General features: G+C 49.6%; 1 protein-coding gene and 1 pseudogene across 2 annotated transcripts; both read right to left on the bottom strand.

Moving 5' to 3' along the window:
* Positions 1–2,684: 2,684 nt before the first annotated feature.
* On the bottom strand, positions 2,685–3,599 carry LOC309891564 (olfactory receptor 14J1-like; the record flags this gene model as incomplete). Its single annotated transcript, XM_082785922.1, has 1 exon — positions 2,685–3,599. One exon carries the CDS (start codon positions 3,597–3,599, stop codon positions 2,685–2,687), a length of 915 nt encoding a protein of 304 aa, XP_082642048.1.
* Positions 3,600–10,680: 7,081 nt separating this feature from the next.
* Positions 10,681–14,213, bottom strand: LOC309891563 (olfactory receptor 14C36-like; annotated as a pseudogene). Its single transcript has 2 exons — positions 13,247–14,213; positions 10,681–10,713 (listed from the first exon to the last, which is right to left on the bottom strand). The product of its transcript is annotated as an olfactory receptor 14C36-like (transcript).
* Positions 14,214–24,823: the final 10,610 nt, after the last annotated feature.

Below are 24,823 nucleotides of genomic sequence, written 5' to 3'. Positions count from 1 at the left end.
TCCCTATCCCAAATCTGACATCTCTCCTGGCCAGGCTACTTCTGACCTCCCCATATCAGTCATCTAACTGGAATCAGCTTTCTGATGGCTTTCATTATATCAGAGTACCTGTCTCACCTCTGTTGGCTATTTTATTCTCTAGTATTAGAGTACTCTACGCTCTATACTCTGTTGGCTATTCTATTCTGTTACTATGAAAGCCTCCATGGTAATTATTACGACAGATAACTGCAGGCCATGATCACAGATAGGCAAAGGCACTGTGCTGAGAAAAGTCTTGGTTTGTTTTGGTGAAGGGCCAAGACCTGATCCCAGCCACTGGAGGAGAGATCCTGTATCCCCATGTCTGTTTCAAGGCTCTTCCTGGGGGCTGTGAGGTAGGGGGTGATGCCCATAATATCATGTGAAGGACAATGTTATGACACCTTCCAGCATTTCCACATGGCTGAAAGGTCCCAATGCCATGAGTATAACTTGTCCCCTCATAAGCCATGGCCAAAGGGACAAAGATGTCAGTGCTGCTACAGCCTTACATTTTTGCCAGAGCCGTCTGCCTTCTCCTCTGCAGGCATTCCTATGCTGTCCTACACCTCTCTGAAGGCTGCAGACAGCCACTTTTCTTCCTCACCTTGCTCTCAGTCTACTATTCTCATGATTTCACTGATGCCTCTCCACTCTCGCCAGTTGTTCCTTCAAACACAAGGGCATGGGCTGATCCAAACTCCCTGTGGATGACCTCTGGACCCACAACACCAGTTCCAGTGCCTCACCTCCAAGTCAAAAAGTTCATCTGACTATCTAATATAAATCTACTCTTTTTCAGTTTAAAACCATTCCCCTTGTCCTATCACACCCTGAGAAAAAGTCTCTCCCCAGTTTTTCTGTCGGCCCACTTTAAGTAGTGGATGGATGCTATTAGATCTTCTCAGAGCCTCCTCTTCTCCAGGCTGAACAACCCCAACTCCCTCAGCCTGTTTCAATAGGAGAGGTGCTCCAGCCCCTTGATCATCCTTGTGGTCCTTGTCTGGACTCACTCTAATAGCTTCATGTCATTCTTGTACTGGGAGCCCCAGAGCTGAACACAGTACTCCAGGTGGGGTCTCATGAGAGCAGGTGGGGTTCTCATGAGGTTTCCGTAAGCAACCTCTCAAAATTGTCCTGCTCCTTACCCCTAAAAAGGAACATGACAAGCTATAGCCAGGCCTTCTTCCTGTGAGTGTCATACTGAATATGTAGGCAGAGGGGAATCTCACAGTTGGCAAGGCAACTGAGTGTCTGCCTGTACTGAGTCTGACACGGATGGAGTTAACTTTCCCTGCAGCAGCCCACATAGTGTTGTGCTCTGAGCAAGGTGAAGTTGCTCAAGGACTCCTCCTAGCTTGGCACAAGCCACAAATGAGCTGAAAATGTGCTCCATGTCATCATAAAGGGAGATAACAAAGATGGTCAATGGTGTTGACCCAAGTGCCCATCACTGCGAGATGCTGCTGGTATCTGGCTGGCAGGAGGACTTTGTTCCACTAATGTCCAGCTACCCTCCCCCCCACATCATCAGCCCTTTCTTCAGTCCAAATATCACCAGTCTGGCGAAAGGGAGAGTCCAGCAGATCATTGTAAAGACTTTGCTAATGTCCAAGTTCACCACATTCTTTTCTTTCTCCTCCCCGACTGCTTCAGCAATCCCTGTTTTCCTCCAAGTGCCTGAAGACGGCTGTGACAGGACTTTCCTCATCACGTCACCAGGAGCAGAGGTGACAATTGCAATTCACCCTGTCTTTTTTCTTGTCTTTCTTGAAAATGCATTTGACACCTGCCTTTTCCAAGTTCCCACAAATCTCTATGATGCAAACCTTTGACAGCCCAGTCCATAAAGACAGGGTAGTGTGACACAGCAGAGTGGTGCATCTGCACTGAACCTGTGCAAGGGGGGGCTTACAGGAATCTCACAAGGATACCAGAGATTGTTTCTGGAGTCACACAGGAGAGTGTCAGGGCTCTGTGAGGTGTCGACATCTGAACTGGCTTCCTGTACTCCTCAGGGCTGTTGGGACACACAAGTCCCTGCCTTGCACACCAGTGCCTGCAGTGCCCCTCTGGCTCCTGCAGCTACTGCCAGAGGCTGGGAGGTACCTCAGCCCTGCGGTGCTTTCTCCTGCTCTGCCCTCCTCTGAGATGCTTGAAGGCATGAGGAGTGGGCACAGGGACCTTGCTCCAAGGAAGCACATCCCAGGGCTGCATTCAGGTGGCTTCCCAAGGGGTGTTACTCAGACTTGTGGCACTATCTGCCCAGCTAGTCTCCATGAGACTTGTAGGATTAGCTGATGGCCTTTGTGCTCACTCATGTTCATCTCTCCACATGCATGCAATGTGGCTGTTGGCACCAGCAGCAAAGGGTTTCTCTTGCCATATCTCCACTGCACACAAACAGGGATATGCTCTTCTCCTGAGACATACAATGTCCCAAGGAGCATTTCCCAGGTGAGCACATCTGCACTGTCCTGGACTGCCACTGTGGCAACCCTTCCCCATGCAACGCACTTTCTGCACATCCCTGAGCTGCTGCACTACCCTGCAGAGTATTCAAAATGACCACAAAACCAATAGAATAACCCTTGTGCATGTAATGTGTTACATTATCAGTCATAAGCAGAAAACGAAGAGCAATATCTTGATTTTGAAGAACATCAAGGCATCAGTTTCCTCAAAGCATTCTTCAGCTCCTGGTTTCTCATGCTGTAGATTAGGGGGTTCAATACTGGAGGAACCACTGAGTACAGAACTGCCACTGCCAGATCCAGGGATGGGGAGGAGATGGAGGGGGACTTCAGGTGGGCAAACACGACAGTGCTGACAAAGAGGGAGACCACAGCCAGGTGAGGGAGGCATGTGGAAAAGGCTTTGTGCTGGCTCTGCTCAGAGGGCATCCTCAGCACCACAATGAAGATCTGCACATAGGACACCACAATGAAGACAAAACAACCAAAGCCTAAAGAAACACTAAACAAAAGTGTCCCAACTTCCCTCAGGTAGGCATCTGAACAGGAGAGCTTGAGGATCTGGGGGATTTCACAGAAGAACTGGTCCAGGGCATTGCCTTGGCAGAGGGGCAGGGAAAATGTACTGGCCATGTGCAGGACAGCATTGAGAAAGCCACTGCCCCAGGCAGCTGCTGCCATCTGGGCACAAGCTCTGCTGCCCAGGAGGCTCCCATAGTGCAGGGGCTTGCAGATGGCAATGTACCGGTCGTAGGCCATGATGGTGAGAAGGGAATACTCTGCTGATGCAGTGAAAAAGAGAAAAAAGACCTGGGCAACACACCCTTGATAGGAGATTGCCCTGGTGTCCCACAGGGAATTGGCCATGGCTTTGGGAACAGTGGTAGAGATGCAGCCCAGGTCGAGGAGAGCGAGGCTGAGAAGGAAGAAATACATGGGGGTGTGGAGGCGGTGGTCGCAGGCTACAGCGGTGAGGATGAGGCCGTTGCCCAGGAGGGCAGCCAGGTAGATGCCCAGGAAGAGCCCAAAGTGCAGAAGCTGCAGCTCACGTGTGTCTGCGAATGCCAGTAGGAGGAACTCACTCACAGAGCTGCTGTTGGCCATTTGGTGATATTGGACATGGCTGTCTGTTGAAGAGAAGACGGCAGGACAAAGTTAGAACAGACTTCTCCAGGGAACACCTATTGCAATTCTTAGCATAGGCCCCCAGACCAGACTTCCTCTTTGCAGGAGAACCTGTCTGCAGCTCTCTTGCTTGAGCTGTGGCTGGTGCTGGATGAGAGTGGCACTGGGAGCAGGGGCTGCTGTGGGCTCCAGAAGAGGTGTTCCTGTTATGAAGCAGGAGGGAAGCAGGAACATGGAACATGTTCATCAAGTTCAGTCCACTTGTCAGATGAATGAGCCTTGCAAACAACTCATCTGACCACAGAGTTGTGGAAAGCATATTTTCCTTGCTTCATTTTCTTGCAGTTACCCTGTAATGCCTAGGACAACAATCACATTCATGTACTTGAATGTGATTAATGTACAAGAAAACGGAGACAGCTGAGAGCAGAGAAGCCCCAGTCCATGTGCAGCTGGACAGAATCCTCACCTTGTCCCCAGGGGCCTGAGAAGGATCTCAGCTCTTCCCTCCCAGGTGGGGGTGCAGAAGCCTCACTCCAGCTTCCCACAGACAGCCATCCAGCATCATGGACATGGCCTTAGCACGAATGTGTCTTCTCATTGGGGAACCTGGATAACACAAGGATGCCACAAGAGAACTGCATCCTGCTGGAAAGCAGCCTGCAACCTGGAAGAACACCCCACAGACAGGGCTGGATATCCACAAGACAGGGTGTCCCAGATTCCCAGCTGCACCTCTGCAGTGTCTGGAGGAGGCTTGGCCACTCAGCTCCTGCTGTTCTTGGCCAAAGTCTTCTTTTGCCCAGCCTGTGCTCACAGATCCCATCCCACATGGCTGTTCTCAGTGCTGCCCTGCAGCACCCTGCCACCAACAGGGCCCTGCCAAGGGGCACCTCCATGGCTGCAGGAGCTACGGGGCAGCTGACAGAGAGCCCGGCATGGCCAGCCAGGGCAGGGTGTTCTGGGATGACTGGGGGCACCTGCCTTAGGGCACTCCAAGGGGCTTCTGCCAGACTTCCTCACCTCACAGTGCAACCCAGCAGGACTCTCAAAGCCTGCTGCATTGCCCACTACCCTCCCAGGAACACGACCCAGCAGGAGACCCTTCCAGGACCTGCAGCTGTATGGCCCTGCAGCCAGAGACTTACCTTGTTAAGGGCTGTGCAGATTTCTCCTGCAGTCAGCTCTCAGCGTCCTCCCAATCCACTCCCAACTGCTTCCAAGCCCTCTCTCCCTCTCTCCTCTCCCCATGCCACCTGCGGTCAGAGCCCCCAGCCCTGCTGTGTTGTGCAGAGGAGCTGCTTCTGGGCAGAGCTCTCTCTGCACCAGGGCCCTCTTGCCAGGAGCTCTCTCTGTCCCAGGAGCCCGGCCCAGATCAACAGCACAGGCCCAGCCCAAGTCATTGTCATCACCCCTCTGGGGGCTTTGGTGATGAGCCCATGAACCTCAGGCACTCAGAGACAATCGAAGAAATCTCTCAAGAAGTCCAAATCAGATGCAAGTTTCCTGCAGTGTCCCCCTAGGGCCAGCACTGACACAGGCTTCCTTGGAGCTCGTTAGAGCAGAATATTGAAGGCAGCGAGGACAAGTAGACAAAGGGAAAATGAAAGTGACACTCATGTGTAGGAAAACTGGATGTGGTTCACCAAGCAGAAGGGTCCATATATTAATGAATGAATTTTGATGGAATCAAGTAAGGGGCAGTGTTGACAACACTGGACAAGCTCAGCAGTGATGAAACAAGAGCTGGCTTCAGCATAAAGCAATCCAACATCATACACCACGTGTGCTGCCCTGAAGTAATGTGATGACAGTTGGAGACCAAAGTCATGGACTGACTGAACCCAATAGATGTTTTATAGGGATGGCTTTCCCATAATATAACCAGACCCATCAGTGACCAGTGCATGCTGCTTCCCATTTTCTGGGAGTTTATTAGACAATGACATCTCTTCAATATGTGTCACCTCCTCCTGTAGCAATATTTCCAAGTCGCTGTTCTTTGGTCAGTCCTTGATCACTTCCAAAATTCCAAGACTGGGGTTTCCTATTGGAGCCTGCTGTGAAATCAGTGCGACCCACTTGCTCCATGGAGCATCAGGCACATGATGCGTAGAGGAGACATTCCCTTGAAACATCCAGCCCAAAAGAGGCAAGTCAGGGTGCCCAAAGGAGCTGTGTGTCAACACAAACCACTTCCAAAGCAGCTCAAACCCCTTTGTATGTCACCAATATCACTTTCCCAGCTGAAGTATGTCTTAGGTACTTACTAACCCTGACTCGTCAATCCTAGGGGTCAACCTCCCACCTCCCTTGGTACTTTCTGCCAGAGATTCCAGGTGGTGTGATTCTGGACCCCCGCCAGCCCTGCATGGGGCTCTGCCGCCTGCCTCACCCCAGCCCTCTCCAGTGCCCTCCTTGCTGCTCTCTGATGCACACCAGGATCTCCCAGTGTGTGCCAGCCAGCACATCTGCTGAGGGCCAGTGTGGCTGCTACAGGGGCAGGGAACTCAGCATGGCCCTTACAGCCCCCCTGCCCTGGGCCTGCCTCTCCCCTTGGCTTCAGCCCCGGCCTTGTCTCTGCTGGCAGGAGCGCTCTTGGCATGTGCTCCGTAGCCTCCCCTTGCCTCCAGACAGCTGCTGCCCACTCAGGCTGCTGGCACAAATGTGTTTTCACAAGCAGCACCACCCCATGGGCTGCTTCTCCTGGCCTTCCCCACTGCACTGCCTTGACTCCTTGTCTCTGCTGGGCCCCATCTCCTGCACTGAATTGGGCACCATCTCCTGCATCCCTTGGCTGTCGGCTCCCTCTCCCCTGCCCTGTAGTATGACAGTGCCATGGTGGGACGTGTTTCTGGTGGGCCATCTACCAGACACAGTAATGAATACTATGAGCAGGACTAGAGGGGTCCTGCTTCCAGCCAGGGGAAGGCGGGGAGGAAAGGGACAATCGGGTTTACAGGACTGTGTATATTTAATGGCCTGGCACATCAGACCCACACATGTATCAGGCTCTACTGGACGCCGGTGCACAGTGTACCTTAATGCCATCAAGCTATAAAGAGGTAGAAAGTATTTCTGTATTTCTGAAGTGACAGGTGGGTCCCAAGAGTTAACTGTCTTGGAGGCTGAAGTGAGTCGAACTGGGAAGGAATGGCAAAAGCTCCCCATTGGGATTGGCCCAGAGGCTACGTGCATCCAAGACATAGTCTTCTTCAGGAATGGGTACTTCAAAGTTCCAAAAGAGCACAGGTGGGGCTTTGGCATAGCAGCCTTGGAAATGGAGGACATTAAAGAGTTGTCTACCTTGCTTGACCTTCCACAGAATCCTTCTGTTGTGGGTTTGCTGAGGGTTGAAGAACAGCAGGTGCCACTGGCTACCATGGTGGTGCACCTGAGGCAGCGTCACGCTAACTGAGACTCCCTGATTGCCATCCATGAACTGGTTCATCGGCTGGAGAGCCAATGTGTAGATGTAGAACTTAGTAGCATGGTTTAGGGATGGACTTGTCAGTACTAAGGTAAAGTTGCATGACCTGGGTTACACGTCCATTGAGGCACAATGCAGTTCTTTTGCCTTCTGCATCTATAGCAAAGGAAGCATGACTTTGCTCTACTCTATTGACTGGGCAGGTCTTTTCACATTACTCAATTTAGTTTTCTGTGGCTGGAAGGGGACAATTTCCCAAAAGCAGCCAAGCTCATGGGTACAGCAACAGCCACTTGAAGATATATTTTCTGTGGAAAACTCATCCTGAGTTTTCCACAGAAGACCCAAGAGAGACCATGGATGTCCAGGTATCAACAAAGATTCAGGCTGAATTTCTCAGATTCCAATGGTCATTTCAATTTTATTAATTTCATTTCATTTCATTTCATTTCATTTCATTTCATTTCATTTCATTTCATTTCATTTATTTATTTATTTTCCCAAGGAATCCCTGACTTGTCTTAGAAAGGTTTTCACGTGCTGGGCTGGGCTGCAGCTACAGGGACAAAGACCACTGCTGGCAGTGGAGGTATCAGACCTTCAGACTCTGCTTTTCCTCCCAATGCAGGTCTCTAAAGAAATCACCCTGGATGAATACCAATGGAGAATGATGCTCAAAACTGAAATGCAGCAAAATTCAGCCTTTAAAGCAATAAAAGATTTGTATTAGGTGCTTTTTGAAATCTTCTTCCTTAATTACATCATGCAAGCTCTGCAATTAGCTGCACAAGGTGTGAAGGCTTGAAGAAAACTATGGAAGAGATGTTAGAAGTTTCTTCATTTTAATGAGTTCCATGGTGGATTATGGTGCTGAGTCTATGAAGCTCAGGTACTGAGAGAAGAGTGATGTAACCGCTTGAGCAAGTAAAGTCAGAAGGAAAAGTTGAAGTGACTTGGAGTATTAATGGGCCCCACTGAGGGCTGTTACCAAGAGATTCTCCTCAGGGACTTGTTAGGGCAGATAATTGGAGACCATGATTGCAGACAGGCAAAGCACTGTGCTGAGAAATGTCTTGGTTGGTTTTGGTGAAGCAGAAGAGCCAAGGCCTGATTCCAGCCACTGGGAGGGGAGATCCTGCACTCCCACATCCGTCTCAAGGCTCTTCCTGGGGTCTGTGGGATGTTCTAAGCAGTGTGATGCCATGAGAAGAACTGTGGTATGACACCTCCCTGCCTCTGCAAGGGTTGCAAAGAAGCAAGGAGGCCTCACTGCAATGACTACATCTCATCACCTCATAAGCTCTAGATAAGGGACAAAAACGTCAGGGCTTTTGGGGCCTTCCATTCTTGCCAGCAACCTCCACCTTCTCCTCTGAAAGCTTTCCTATGCTGTCCCACACTTTGTCCTATTTCCTGGAAGCCTACAGACACACATCTCTGTTCTTCACATTGCTCTCACCCTGGCATTTCCATCATTTCACCAATGTCTCATCAACCTTCACCAGCTGTTCCTTGAAACACAAGGGTTTGATTACAGACACTCTTTGGGTGACCTCTGGCACCACAGCAGTATACTTTGAGAGACATTTTTTCCTCTTTGTGGCCAGTGCCAACCTTCCAAGGTGCAATTTCTGACAGTTTTCCTCTCCTGCTCTTTCCTACTACCAAAGAAAGTTCCACCTGGGTGGAAAGCAGTCCTAAAGTAGGCATCCCAATCCACTGGCCTTCTTGTGGCCTGTCAGCCAACCAGATAGAAGTCACCTCACCAGCATCGTCCAAACCACGGTCCTTCTGCTGGCCTTGCAGCTTCTTGTTTAGACACACCCAAGCCTTGAGTCTCCTGCTGTCCAGTCCTGGACTCAAACAGAAGGGACAGGACAACCCATATGTGGGCCTTCTTTCTGTCTGGGTCCTCCTGGGTATGTAGGCAGAGGGGATCCCAAAGTCAGCATGCCAACCAGGCCTTGTGCCTGCTGCTGTCCAGTCATACACTCAAGTAGAAGGGACAGGACAACCCATATCTGGGCCTTTTTCTGTCTGGTTCCTTCTCGTTATGTAGGCATAGTGGATCCCACAGTCAGCGTGCCAACCAGGTACCTTCTGCTGGCCTACCAGGACCACTGGCAGATGTCAGCTGAAAAGTACAGAACCTAGGTAGAAGTGTGGCCTGTCAACTACTTCAGACAGAAGTGACCTCACAGTCCCTTTCTGTGACATGTTCCTGCTGCTGCCCTATCAACTGCAGAGACAGAAGTGACCTCACAGTCACTTCCACAGTCACATTCCTCCTGCTGGGGCAGGAGATCCTGAGGCAGAGCTGAGCTCATCAGAGCATTCCCACCCATCTCCTCCTTGTGGCCTACAAGCTGATAAGGTCCATGGTCCCTCGCATTCTTCTTTGAATGCCATGTGACTGCATGTGGTGGATTTATGTGGCAAGGTTTTGGTAGTGGGGGGCCATTGGGGTGGCTTCTGTGAGAAGAATCCAGAAGCTGTCCCATGTTAGAAAAGGGCCTTGCTGCTGGCCAGGTCTGGGCCGATAAGTGACATTGTTTGTGCCTCTGTGAGAGCATATTTAAGACAGGGAAAAAAAAAATAAAAAAAAAAATACAGAACAGCAGCTGGGAGAGAGAGAGGAGTGCGAAACTGCCTTACAGGCACCAAGATCAGTGAAGAAGGAGGGGGAGAGGTGCTCCATGTCCTGGAGCAAAAGTCCCCTGTGGCCTGTGGTGAGGACCATGGTGAAGTAGGCTGTCCCCCTACAATCCATGGAGTACCACGGTGGAGCAGGTGGACCTGCAGTGATGGAGGCTGTGGCCTGTGGAGGACCCTCTCCAGAGCAGATTCCGGGCCAGACCTGTAGGCCTTGGAGAGGAGCCCACGCAGGAGCAGGTGACCTGGCAGGAGCTGCTCCCCATGGGGGACCCAAGCTGCCCCTGCACAGCCCCTGAGAGGCCCAGCCCCAGTTCCTGCCCCCTAGTTTTTGCTCCAGAAGGACTCCCCTAGGTCCTGTGTCACTTGTCCCACCTGGGTGCCTTGGCTACCCCAGGACATCCTGGAGGTAGTGACCACCTCTGACTGGAAAACTGAAACCAGCCATGAAAGTAGATTGAGGAAACAGTTGAAACCTGTACAGAAAAGGACTCGATGTAACAGCTGAAAGAGCTTGCCAGCACCACCAGCTTTTTTTCTATGAATGTTCATTATTTATTTTCCCAGTTTTCTATTGACAGCACCATGGACAAATGCAATAAAAAAATCGTGCTTTTTTGATGAATAGTTTTATGCACACACTTACCAAAATACATTTCCCAACATTGCTAATGCTTCTTTTTCTTTTTTTTTTTTTTTTTTTTTTCCCTCCCCTTATTCTGTCTTTGAAGAGCACTCCAAGGGAAAGAGTCACTGAATTAAAGAATTTAATTCAATTAAATTGAATTCATTTTCAAGTCCCCAGAAATCTTGCTGATCCAAATGTTTGACAGCCCAGTCCAGAAAGGCAGGGTAGTGTGACATAGCAGAGAGTGGCATCTGCAATGAACCTGTAAAGGGGTGAGAAAAAAAACTCACAGGGACACTGGGGGTTGTTTCTGGAGGCACAAAGAGCAATGCCAGGGCTGTGTGAGGTGCTTATGTCTGAACCGGTTCCTCATACACATGGGGCTGTTGAGAGACATGAGTCACAGAATCACAGAATCATCTAGGTTGGGAGAGACCTCCAAGACCACCTAGTCCAACCTCTGACCTAGCACTGACAAGTCCTGCACTAAACCATATCACTAAGCTCTACATCTAACCATCTTTCAAAGACCTCAAGGGATAGTGACTCAACCACTTCCTTGGCAGCCCATTCCAATGCCTAACAAACCTTTCAGTAAAGTCGTTCTTCCTAATAGCCAAACTAAACCTCCCCTGGCACAACTTTAGCCCATTCCACCTCGTCCTGTCACCAGGCACATGGGAGAATACACTAACCCCCACCTCACTACAGTCTCCTTTAAGGTATCTGTAGAGAGTGAAAAGGTCACCCCTGAGCCTCCTTTTCTCCAGGCTAAACAACCCAAGCTCCCTCAGCCGCTCCTCATAAGACTTGTTCTCCAGACCCCTCACCAGCTTCATCGCCCTTCTCTAGACTCACTTGAGCACATCAATGTCCTTCTTGTCGTGAGGGACCCAAAACTGAACACAATACTCGAGGTGCGGCCTCACCAGAGCCGAGTACAGGGGGACAATCACTTCCCTAGCCCTGCTGGCCACGCTGCTTCTGATACAAGCCAGGATGCTGTTGGCCTTCTTGGCCACCTGAGCACACTGCTGGCTCATATTCAGCCGACTATCCTCCAATACTCCCAGGTCCTTCTCAGCCTGGCATCTTTCCAACCACTCATCTCCCAGCCTGTAGCGTTGCTTGGGGTTGTTGTGCCTCAGGTGCAGGACATAGCACTTGGCCTTGTTGAACCTCATACAGCTGACCTCAGCCCATCGGTGCAGCCTATCCAGATCCTCCTGCAGAGCTTTCCTACCCTCGAGCACATAGACATATGCACCTAACTTGGTGTGGTCTGCAAACTTACTCAGGGTTCACTCAATCCCCTCATTCAGATCATTGATAAAGATATTAAAGAGAATTGGCCCCAGTCCCTGGGGGACTCCTCTAGTGACTGGCCTCCAACTGGATTTAACTCAATTCACCACGACTCTTTGGGCCCGGCTATCCAGCCAGCTTCTAACCCAACAAAGCGTACATGAGACTAAGCCATGAGCAGTGAGTTTCTCGAGGAGAATGCTGTGGGAAACAGTGTCGAAAGCCTTACTGAAGTCAGGATAGACCACAGCCACAGTCCACAGCCTCATCCACTAAGTGTGTCACTGTCACAGAATGAGAACAGGTGTGTTAAGCAGGACCTGCCTTTCATAAACCCATGCTGGCAGGGCATGATTGCCTGGATGCCCTGCAAGTGCTGTGTGATGGCACGAGCTTCCTTGAGCTTCCCCAGTACCGAGTTCAGACTGACAGGCTTGTCGTTCCAAGATCCTCCTTCCAGCCATTTTGTAGGTGGGCATCTCATTTGCTAGTCGCCAGTTGACTGGGACCTCCCCTGATAGCCAAGACTGCTGATAAATGATGGAAAGTGGCTTGGCCAGCTCTTCTGCCAGTTCTTTCAGCACCCTTGGGTGGATCCCTTTCGGCCCCATCAATTTGCGTACATGTAAGTGCTGTAGCAGTTCGCCAACCATTTCCTTGTGGATTATGAGGGCCACATGCTGCTCCCTATCCCCTCCCACCAGCTCAGGGTACTGGGTATCCAGAGAACAACTGGTCTTGCCACTAAATATTGAGGCAAAGAAGGCATTAAGCACCTCAGCCTTTTCCTCATCTCTTGTCACTAAGTTTCCCCCCACATCCAGCAAAGGATGGAGATTCTCCTTAGTCCTTCTTTTCATGTTTATGTATTTATAAAAATATTTTCTGTTATTCTTAACAGTAGTAGCCAGATTAAGCTCCAGGTGAGCTTTGGCCTTTCTAATTTTGTCCCTGCACAGCCTTACCACATCCTTATAGTCTTCCTGAGTGGCCCACCCTCTTTTCCAAATGTCATAGACTCCCTGACTTGCACACCACGTGCAGTGCACTGCAGCGCTTGCAATGTCCCTCTTGGTCCTGTAGCCACTGCCAGAGGCTGGAAGGCACCTCAGCCCTGCGGTGCTTTCTCCTGCTCTACCCTCCTTTGAGATGCCCCAAGGCATGAGGAATGGGCACAGGGACCTCGGTTCAAGGAATCACATCCCAGGACTGCACTCAGGTGGCTTCCCAGGAGATGTTACTTGGCCTTGTGACACTATCTTGCCCCACTGGCCTTCATGAAATATATGGGAATAACTGATGGCCTTTGTGTTCCTTTGTGTTCATCTCTCCTGTGTGTATACAATGTGGCTGCTGGCACCAGTAGCGAAGGGTTTCTCTCCCCATATCTCCACTGCACACAAACAGGGAGTTGCTCTTCTCCTGAGACATACAATCTCCCAGGGGACAATTTGCAGCTGAGTGCATCTGTGCTGGCCTGGACAGACAGAACTGCACCCCTTCACCATGCACCTCCCATTCCATACAGCCCCAAGACGGTGCTGCTCTGCAGACTATTAAAAATGTCCAAAAAAAACCACCAGAACTCATCTTGTGCCTGAAATGCTTTACATTATCAGTCATATGCAGAAGATGAAGGGAAATTTCTTGTTTCTGAAACACAACAATGCATCAGTTTCCTCAAGGCATCCTTGAGCTCCTGGTTCCTCATGCTGTAGATGAGGGGGTTCACTACTGGAGGCACCACCGAGTACAGAAATGACACCAACAAGTCCAGGTATGCAGAAGAGATCGAGGAGGGCTTCAGGTGGGCAAACATGACAGTGATGAGAAACAGGGAGACCACGGCCAGGTGAGGGAGGCACGTGGAAAAGGCTTTGTGCCGGCCCTGCTCAGAGGGCATCCTCAGCACGGCCCTGAAGATCTGCACATAGGACAGCACAATGAAGACAAAACATACAATGGTTAAACAGGCACTAAAGATGAGAAGCTGACCTTCCCTGAGATAGGCATGAGAGCAGGAGAGCTTGAGGATGTGGGGAATTTCACAGAAGAACTGGTCCACAGCATTGCCATGGCAGAGGGGCAGGGAAAATGTAGTGGCCATGTGCAGGATAGCATAGAGAAAGCCACTGCCCCAGGCAGCTGCTGCCATCTGGGCACAAGCTCTGCTGCCCAGGAGGCTCCCGTAGTGCAGGGGTTTGCAGATAGCAACATAGCGGTCATAGGCCATGACAGTGAGAAGGAAATACTCTGAACCAAAGAAGAAGACTAAAAAGAAGACCTGAGCAGCACACCCTTGATAGGAGATTGCCCTGGTGTCCCAGAGAGAATTGTCCATGGCTTTAGGTGCAGAGGTGGAGATGGAGCCCAGGTCGAGGAGGGCGAGGTTGAGGAGGAAGAAGTACATGGGGGTGTGGAGGCGGTGGTCACAGGCTATGGCTGTGAGGATGAGGCCGTTGCCCAGGAGGGCAGCCAGGTAGATGCCCAGGAAGAGCGCGAAGTGCAGGAGCTGCAGCTCGCGTGTGTCTGCAAAAGCCAACAGGAGGAACTCACTCACAGAGCTGCTGTTGGGCATTTGCTCTTTCTGGGCATGGGGTCCTGCCCAAGGAACAGAAAGATGGTGATTATTAACAATAGAATTAGCTGAGAAAAAGGATTTCCATTTTTCATTTGAGTCTCCCAACATGTTAGCTCACTTCCAGGAAGATATTTGGCAGATCCCTTTCTTGCACTTGGATTGATGCTGCCTGAGGCTGTCCTTTGGAGCACAGGACTATGCTGTGAGCAATGCGGGAGTCAATCCTGTCCTACACCAATAGGTAAAGAACATAGGTGGACTTGGAGCTTTACTTCTAGCTTACCCACCACTTCCGTGGAGAGTCTCTAAGGCAGAAATCCTGCACATTTCTCCTTCACTGCAAGTGAAATATTGTGGATTCTGTGGATTCCGTGGATCCTCTCTGTGGTTTCAGTTGATCTGTGCTGCAGGACAACTGCACTCAGAGGTTCACCTGAGAAGAACCTGAACACTGCTGAGAGCAAAGGAATCCAGGCTCAAAGGGCGCATCTCCAGACCCCTCACCCTGTCCCCATACTCCCCTTCTCCCAAGCACCCTGAGGGCTCACTCCATGTGCGTCTGAAGCCCACACCCCAGCCAGCCTGGAAACAAGAACAGCAGTATCACGGCCAGGTAGAGAAGCCAGAAGGAATGCCAGCATACTACTGCCAGGGGAGGCAAGGCCAGGGAGAGACAGACAGACACTCAGCAGACCCTCCTGTGCTGCAGCTCTGCCTGCAGAAGAGGCAGCTCCTGCTGGGGACACTGGGGGCTTGAGAGCAGAGGTAGTGCTGGTGGGAGAGGAGAACAGGGAATGTCCCAGGGAAGGCGCCTGCCCTGCAGGGGATGGCAGGGAGGTGCCTGAGCCCTTCCTAGCACAACATTTCTGGCAGCAGCTCCCTCTCACCACTTGTCTGTGTCCCTGCTGCCTGCCCATGTCCCTGCTTGGAGCTGGTTCTCTATCCCTACGTCTCTTCCCTGTCCATGGCCAGCAGACCCCATCCCACAAGCTGTGTGCTCAGACTCACTCAGATTTCCCTCCACTACAAGAATCTAAAAGCTCAGAAACAAAAAAATCCTTCCTATTCAGATTAACCAAGTTTCAGTCTTCCTCTGGAAATGCCTTTTTAGAAATGCCATTGTCTACAGCATCTTCTACTCCACATTAAATGTAGAGTAAGAGTCATCCTGAGAGATTCTATCAGCCATCAGATGTGCCAGCTGTAGAAGACCCCTTTGGCAACTGCACCTACACTGCCTGCTGCCAGAGACTCACAGTGCGAAGAGCCTGCAGATCTGTCCTGCCACACGCTGTCCAGTTGTTGCACTCCTCACTGCCTACAAGCCCTCTCTCCTTCTCTCCTCTCCCAATGCCAGCTGCGGTCACAGCCCCCAGCCCTGCTGTGCTGTGCAGAGGAGCTGCTCCTGGGCAGAGCTGTCTCTCTGCAGCACTGCCCGCTTGCCAGGAGCTCCCCTTGGGCCCAGGAGCTTGGCCCAGCTCAGCAGCACAGCACCCGACCATGGCACCACTTGCACTGTGCCATTGGGCTCCCTCGAGGTGTCCCCAAGGCCTCAGGACTGACAGCTCCTGAGGGCTACAGGGTCTCTGCTGGGGTGTGGTGTTTGAAGCAGACTGAATTCATCAATTCATCACCAACTGCCCTTCTCTGTACACAGGAGAGACGGATTTTACAAGTGTGATTTGTGCTATTAGAGTGTGGTTGTCAAACATGTTGTGCTTTAACCTGTTGGGAACCTAAGCAACACAGAGCTGTTAGTTCACACCCACCACTCAATAGCTTATTTGTTGAAATATAGACAGTTTCAAAAAGACAGAAAATAAAGATATAAGAATAACAGTAACAATAATAAGAAATAATAACACATTTTATTATTATTATTATTACATGGATAAAGCAAGTGATTGCAGAATGCAGTTGCTCATCAGCCACTGTCTGATAACCAACCTTTCCCCAAGCAGGGATCCCCCTGAACCTGGCCAGCCTGGGCTAGGATCTTCTGTGCAGGTCCCTTGAGCTTACTTTGGTTTAGGGCAGTACAAGCTTTCAGAAGGATTAGGACTATTTGCTTCCCTTTCCCAAATACTTCTTCCACTGTGTTGCCCCACGTGATGATGAAAACAATGTATTGGAGGTGTTCAGGAGATTCCCCATTCCAGTGCAGCCTGGATCAATCCAGGGTAATTGGTAGAGCTCTGTTTCCAGCACTGGGGCAGTTCATTCCAGGTGGACAGGACACCCCTCCAACTGCAAGCAAAGTGTGTCCTTCACACTGCTGCCAAAGGGTTGAAGAAAAATGCATTAGCAGTATTAATTGTGGCATAGCGCTTGGTTGCCTTTGACTTCAGTTCATACTGAATGAAGTTCTAGCATGCCTGTCACAGAAACACTCAGTGTGGCTCATTCAGGCCACAGAAATCCAGTTAGCTTCCTTTCACCGTTAGAATTGGTCATATACAATGGCCATATGGCCATATTAAAGTCTGAGTGAGTCTTGCTGATCACTCCTTGGCTCTCTAGTCAATGAAGCAGCTCATGCATGGGGATCAGGGAGTCTCTGTTAGTGCAGTATTGCCTCAGGTGCACTGTTGTGGTAGTGATTGGCACCTGCTGCTCATTGGCGATCAGCACCTCCACAGCAGAAGGGCCCTGTGAGAGAGTGGGCAAGGTAGACATAACTGGTTGATGTCCTCCATCTCCAAGGCAGCTATGCCAAAGTCCACCAATACTCTTGTGGATCTTTGATGTACCCTCTCCTGAAGTAGTCTATGTCAAGGTTGCACAGAGCCTCCAGGTCAGTCCCAATGGGTTGCATTTGCCACTCGTCCCAGTTAGACTCACTTCAGCCTCCAATACAGTTAATTCTTGGGATTTATGTGCCAGGATATAATCCTCAAAGTCCAATACACCCAATTGCCCCCTTCCTCCCCTCTGGCTGGAGGCAGGGCCGCTCTAGTCCTGCTCATAGTATTCATAGTATTCATAGTATTCATAGTATTCACTCTGTTTGGAGGACTGCCCACTAGAAACAGGAGCAGCAATTTTCTCAGAAGAACCACTTTTTGTGAATGTTTTTCCTTGCGCTTCATGTATCCATGCCTCTAGCCTGGAGGTAGATTTTCCATCCCATTTTCTCATGGCTTCTCCGTGGTCACACAGTTAAAACCATAGGGTTGCACGTGGTATGTACCTGCTATATCACCTTTCTTGAGTAAAGGGACACTTCCGCCTGACAGCTGAGGTATTGGTTCGTACAGGTGTGGAGGAAGATGTAGTCTCTTGTAGCTCTTGGACCTATTCAGACAGTTTCTCCATATATGAGGTGCAGGTCCATCGGGAAGAAGCGAGACTTTCTTCATACTGCCAGAGTTGGATAGCCAATTCATCCACTGTGGGTTTCTCACGGTATTTCCACCTCATTACTGCCAATGAGCTGGCATATGATGATGGTGCACTCCATACAAACTTCTGCCACATGGATCATGTGCACTGGACTTCATCTGGATCTGTGGACAGCTGTTTGTTGTTGTAGTGGGTTTACGTGGCAAGGTTTTGGTAGCAGGGAGCCATAGGGGTGGTTTCTGTGAGAAAGATCTAGAAGCTGCCCCATGTTTGGGAAGGGCCCCATTGTTTTCCAGATCCGAGCCAATAAGCGATGTTGTTTTGCGCCTCTGTGAGAGCATATTTAAGACAGGGAAAAAACGCTGCGCCACACAGCAGCCGGGAGAGTCAAGGGAGTGGGAGAACAGCCTTGCACCAAGGTCAGTGTAGAAGGAGGGGGAGAGGTGCTCCAGGCGCCGGAGCAGAAGTCCCCTGCGGCCTGTGGTGAGGACCATGGTGAAGCAGGATGTCCCCCTGCAGCCCATGGAGTACCACGGTGGAGCAGGGTTCCACGCTGCAGCCCGTGGAGGAGACCACGGTGGAGCAGGTGGCCCTGCACCGACGGAGGCTGCCGCCTGTGGAAGACCCCTGCCGGAGCAGATTCCGGGCCGGACCTGTAGCCCGTGGAGAGGAGACCACGCAGGAGCAGGTGATCTGGCAGGAGCTGCTGCCCGTAGGGGAGCCAGGTTGGAGCAGTTTTCTCCTGAGGGATGGACCCCGTGGTACAGACCCATATCTGGAGCAGTTCTGGAAGAGCTGCTGCCTGTGGGAAGCCCACGCCGGATCAGTTCATCAAGGACTGCATCCCGTGGGTGGGACCCCACAGCACAGGGGACGAGAGTGACCGAGAAGGAGCGGCAGAGAAGAAGTGCTGTAGACTGACCATAACCCCCATTCCCCGTTCCCCTGCGCCGCTCGGGGGGAGGAGGTGGAAGAGGGTGGATGGGGGGGGAAGGTGCTTTTGGTTTTTTTTTTTTTTCCCTTTGTTTTCTCACTTCTCTCGCTTGTTAGTTGTAGGCAATAAATCTTACTATCTCCTTATGCCGAGTCTGTTTTGCCCGTTACAATAATTATTGCGTGATTTTCTCGTCCTTATCTCAATCCTTGAGCCCTTTTCACATATTTTCTCCCCATTCCTCTTTGAGGAGGGGGAGTGAGAGAGCGGCTGTGGTGGAGCTCGGCTGCCCACTCGAGCGGAACCACGACAGTTGTCCACCTTCAGCATGGGTAATTTCCTCAGGTACTGGATACCTCTCTGCATAGTGGTCCACTTTCCTGGTTGACATACAGATCTGTCTTGAAGGTGTGAGATATGTTCATCTGATTTGTGTCAGTATGGAACAGTGCTAGGGCCGCATGTTATGATGAATGTGACCTTCTGTCTTACATACCCTTGTATAACCACAAGTGTAAGAAAAACAGAATGGTTAATGTATAGAGTTCTTGTACCTTGCAAAGGAATGTTTTAACAATTCGTGTCACTAGAGAGCAGTTCTGTCTGTCTCTGGGTCCTGCACTGGCAATTTAATTCTTCCACAGATGTGGTTTCTTCTCCTTCCTCCCCGTGTCCCAGTCTACCCCTCATTATAGTTAATTTATCAAATCTTCAGAAATATTCCTCAAATCCATGAGCCTATTTGCTTTTGTTACTGATTCCGAACTCTTATTCCTAACAGTTACAGCCTTCTTGCCTTCTTTGTGGTTGATTTAGCACTGCTATAGATGTGACTGGAGTGTCCCTGTGAATGGCCTGTGAGGAATGTTTTAACAACTCATGAAGTGTCAATAGAGAGCTATTTGTATTTGTATGTTCTTTCTTTGAAGTCTCTGATGTCTGGGGGTTTCAGAACAACTGCTAACAACTAGTAACTGTTATGACTTCTGAATGGGACACTATGCAAGCCCCTGATATCTGGCCACGTGGCCAGGAGATTAAGGAGAAGAAAGAAGCTGAAGGATGGCTAGAAGACAAAACTTGCAGGGAATGCTGTGTAAGCTTTTGACATGCTGCCAAGGAGCACAAAGGGGAAGGACAAGAAAAAAAAACTGAGAGGAAGACTACGAGCTTTCAGCATGAAAGACCCCCAGAGAACCCCAGAGGGACCACTGGAGACTGATGCACATGCTCCAGTAGGAGAGTTTGGATCCCGGAAGCTAATTATAATAACCCGTTTTTTTTTTTAGAAGTAGTAATGAATATGTATCAGCCTAGGAGCATAAAAATCAGCTGCTTGATGTAACTGGTGTGCGTTTAGATGGAGCGGAGACTCCCAATGCACCCAGCGCTGTTTGCTTACCTCTATTCTTTTAAAAAATTGTAAACTTTGATTATAATCCTATTTTGGGACTGAGTGATTTATAACAGTTGGGGGCTCGTCTGGGATGGCTATGGTTCCTGAATTCTGATTTGATCTAGGAGAGGTGCCCCACCATTTGGTGGCTCCTGTTTGAGTCAGGTCAGGACTAATGCCATCTTGAACCTGAATAAAGGTAAGCAAAGAATTTGATTGTCTTGGGGCAGATCTCAACTACTTAAGTAGTTGTTTAAGCTTAAACAAAACCTAAATCACATTCAGGAAACATCACAATGGGAACATGCTGATTTGATCAACCCAAGGGTATTCAAAGCTTTGAAGAGCTAGTGTAATTAGCCTGGAGGAGAATCAGGAGGTGAAGGAAAAAGGGAGAGTGAAGAAGTGGGGAAAAGCATCCCCCACTGCCCTGCATAGATTTACTCCCTGAGGAGAAAAGACAAAGAGTGTAAAAGGGTGTCATTATTAACAGTTTCTAAGAGATTAAGAGATGTTTCCTGAGGTATAGAGGTGGCAATAATTTTATCCTATCATAAGTCAGTGTTATCCAATACAGCAAAAGAGTAACCTTTAACCAGCCCCCAGAACAGTGGGATAAACAGCATGACATGGAAGACAGATAGTTAGTAATGTGTTATACAACACAATTCTGAAAACAAACACAACAGACCCCAGAAAATAAATAAATAAATAAATAAATAAAAACAGCATTGTGATCAGCAGCTCTTAAACTGATCTAATGCTTATAACAATTTACTTTTAAAACGCTGTGGTCAGTTCTGTCATCTTAACCTTTGTGCTCCACACTAGGCACCAAAAAGACTTGGTGTGGTTTGACCCAGCAGGCAGCTCAACACTACAAAGCTATTCATCCAATGGGATTGAGGAAAGAAGTGGGAGAAAAAAAAAAAAAAAAAAAAGATCATGGTCTGAGATAAAGGCAGTTTAAGAGGACACAAAATGAATTATTATTATTATTATTATTATCATTATCATTATCACTATCATTGTCATTTTCATTATAATTATTATCATTATGATTGACACCAATAGACTTATGTCATGATATTTCTGTGTGCATATCGAAAGACAGAAAAGGTGGTGATGATTAATCGGGAAATGTTGGACCTCAGTATTATGTACATGATATAGAATAAGCAGTGGATATTGTCTTAGGTTTGGCTGCGATAGAGTAATTTTTTCTTCCTAGTAGCTGGTATGGTGCTGTGTTTCATATTTACACAATTACAGAAGAGTTTGGGTATGAAAGGACCTTACAGATCACATAATTCCAACCCACCTTCCATGGGCAGGGACACCTTCCACTAGACTGGGTTGCTCAAAGCCCCATCCAACCTGGCCTTGAACACCTCCAGGGACGGACCATCCACAGCTTCTCTGGGCAGCCTGTTCCTCACCACCCTCTGAGTAAAGAACTTATTTCTAATATCTAACCTGAATCTACCCTCTTTCCATTTAAAACCATTACCCCTAGTCCTATCACTACACTCTTTAATGTAGAGTCCCCCCCCAGCTTTCCTGTAGGCCCCTTTAGGTACTGGAAGGCCACTGTGAGGTCTCCCCAGAGCCTTCTTTTCTCCAGGCTGAACAACCCCAACTCCCTCAGCCTGTCTTCATAGGAGAGGTGCTCCAGTCCATTAATCATCCTCATGGACCTCCTTTGGACTCGTTCTAATAGCTCCATGTCCTTCTTACACAGGGGACCCCAGAGCTGAACTTGAGGTTTGGCCTCACCAACAATGAGTTACAGAGGGACAATCATATCCCTTATCCTGCTGACCACAGTATTCCTGGTACAAGCCAGGATGCTGTTGGCCTTCTTGGCAACCTGAGCACACTGCTGGCTCATTTTTGACTATCTATCACTATCGCCAGGGCCCTTATCCTCAGGCAGCTGTCCAGCTTCTCTTCTCCCTGCATGAGTGGGATTGTCGTGCCCCAAGTGCAGGACCCAGAACATAGCCCTGTTGAACTTCATAGAGTTGGCCTCAGCCCATGGGTTCAGCCTATCCAGATCCCTCTGCAGAGCCCTCCTACCCTCGAGTAGATCAGCTCTCACTCCTAACTTGGTCTTGTTTATAAACTTACTGAGGGACCACTCGATCCCTTCATCCAGATCATTGTTGAAGAAATTGAAAAGAACTGGTCCCAGTACTGGGCCCTGGAGGACACCACTAGTGACTGGCCTCCAGCAGCGTTTAGTTCTATTCACCATGACTCTTTGGACCCGGCCACACAGTCAGTTTTTAACCCAATGAAGAGTACATCCATCCAGGCCTTGAGCAGCCAGTTCCTCCAGGAGAATGCTGCAGGGAATGGCTTCAAAAACCTTAGTGAACTCTAGGTAGACCACATCCACAGCTTTTCCTTTGTCCACTGAGCACATCACCTTGTCAATCTGATTTGTCACCTTGAGATCTGATTTGTCAAGCAGGGCCTGCTTTGATAAACCCATGTTGACTGGGCCTAATCACCTGGTTGTCCTGTTGTGTGATGGTACTCAAGATAATCTGCTCCATGAGTCTCCCCAGCTCTGAGGTCACACTGACAGGCCTGTAGTTCCCTGAATCCTTCTTCTGCCCTTTCTTGTAGATGGCTGTCATATTTGCTAGTCACCAGTTGACTGGGACCTCCCCTGATAGCCAGGACTGATGATAAATGATGGAAAGCAGTTTGGTGAGCACTTCAGCCAGCTCCCTCAGTATCTATGGGTGGATCCCATCTAGCCCCCTAGGCGGCCATATATTTCGGTGGAGTAGCAGTTCTCTAAGCATTTCCTCATGGGTTATGAGAGCTTCATTCTGCTCAAGGCTCTTATCAACCAGCTCAGGGGCTGAGTACTAGGCGAACAACTGGTCTTGCTGTAAAACACTGAGGTAAAGAATGCACTAAGTACCTCAGCCTTTTCATCATCTCTTTTAATTCTGTTTTCCCACATCAAGTATAAAAGAAGATTCTCCTTAATTCTCTCTTTTTTTTCTTTGTATTAAGAAAGAAAGAAAGAAAGAAAGAAAGAAAGAAAGAAAGAAAGAAAGAAAGAAAGAAAGAAAGAAAAAGAAAAAGAAAAAGAAAAAGAAAAAGAAAAAGAAAAAGAAAAAGAAAAAGAAAAAGAAAAAGAAAAAGAAAAAGAAAAAGAAAAAGAAAAAGAAAAAGAAAAAGAAAAAGAAAAAGAAAAAGAAAAAGAAAAAGAAAAAGAAGGAAGGAAGGAAGGAAGGAAGGAAGGAAGGAAGGAAGGAAGGAAGGAAGGAAGGGCTTTGGCCCTTCTAATTTTTCCTTTGCACAGCCTAACAACATTTAGGACTCAGCTTCAGAGAAAATGACAGTATACATGAGAAGCACAGAAAAAGTGGAATTGAACAGCCTTCCATCCTCTACCCTTCTGTAAGCCTGTTCTGCAGCTCCATTCAAATAGTTACTGTTCAAACATGGTGTGACACCACCTGCAGATGGGTTTCACAGTATGTAGCTCCTCATTTTTGAGGGCACGGGATATTGCCCAGAGAGCTTGTGCCGAGGAGGGGTTCAAGGCCTAAAGTACCTGCCCTGTGTAAAGGGGCTTGAAACCCAAGTCTGGGTTTCTCTGGTTCAGTGGCATGGAGCATCCAAGCAGAGCTAAAGTAGCCTGAGACTGCCTGAAGGGCGGTTTTGGAGATGCTTTAGCTTTCCTCTGTAGGGAAAAATGGCATGAAAGAGAAATAATACTACAAAGTTGACTTCAGGATGTTGAGACTGGACATGAAGAGAAAGAAATCCCCTTCTCCTACTGCTCCAGGAAGAGCCCTGAGCAATATGTGAAGGGAAAGGATCTCCCTTCTCAGAGGCCAGGGGTCAAGGCCTGGCCCTTGTGCTTGGTGAAACGCATCCAGTTTTCCTACACATCAGCGTCACCTTTACATCGCCTTTGTCTTCTTGTCCTGATTGTCTCCAATGTTCTGCTCTAACGAGCTCCAAGGGAGCCTGTGTCAGTGCTGGCCCTTGGGGGACACTCCAGGAAACTTGGACTGACTTGGACTGATTTGGACTTCTTGAGAGATTTCTTCAATTTGCTCTTTGTGCCTGAGGTTTGTGGTCTCATCACCAAAGCCCCCAGAGGGGTGATGACAATGACTTGGGCTGGGCCTCTGCTGCTGAGCTTGGCCGGGCTACTAGGCCCAATGGGAGCTCCCGGCAAGAGGGCCCTGGTGCAGAGAGACAGCTCTACCCAGAAGCAGCTCCTCTGCACAGCGCAGCAGGGCTGGAGACTCTGACCGCAGGTGGCACAAGGAGAGGAGAGAATGAGAGAGGGCTTGGAAGCAGTTGGGAGTGGATTGGGAGGATGCTGAGAGCTGATGGCAGGAGAAATGTGCACAGCCCTTGACAAGGTAAGGCTCTGGCTGCAGGGCCATGCAGCTGCAGGTCCTGGAAGGATCTCCTGCTGGGTCTTGTTTCTGGGAGGGCAGTGGGCAATGCAGTAGGCTTTGAGAGTCCTGCTGGGTTGCACTGTGAGGTGAGGAAGTCTGGCAGAAGCCCCTTGGAGTGCCCTAAGGCAGGTGCCCCCAGTCAGCCCAGAACACCCAGTCCTGGCTGGCCATGCCGGGCTCTCTGTCAGCTGCCCCGTAGCTCCTGCAGCCATGGAGGTGCCCCTTGGCAGGGCCCTGTTGGTGGCAGGGTGCTGCAGGGCAGCGCTGAGCACAGCCGCATGGGATGGGGTCTGTGAGCACGGGCAGGGGGAAAGAAGAGGTGGGCGCAGAGCAGCAGCTCCTGGCAGGGACAGCTGCAGGCAGCAGAGAGAGGGGGATTCGGCCAGAAGGAGCTGTTGCCAGAAATGCCGTGGCAGAGGGGATTCGGGCACCACGCAGCCATGCCCTGCGATGCAGACACCTTCCCCTGGAGCAGCCCCTCCCTGGCCTCTTC

Source organism: Aythya marila, assembly GCF_965140915.1.
Source record: "Aythya marila genome assembly, contig: HAP1_HAP1_SCAFFOLD_158, whole genome shotgun sequence".
Lineage (NCBI taxonomy): Eukaryota > Metazoa > Chordata > Aves > Anseriformes > Anatidae > Aythya > Aythya marila.
Note: the sequence above shows the minus strand (reverse complement) of the source record. Positions and strands in the feature narration are given on the sequence as shown.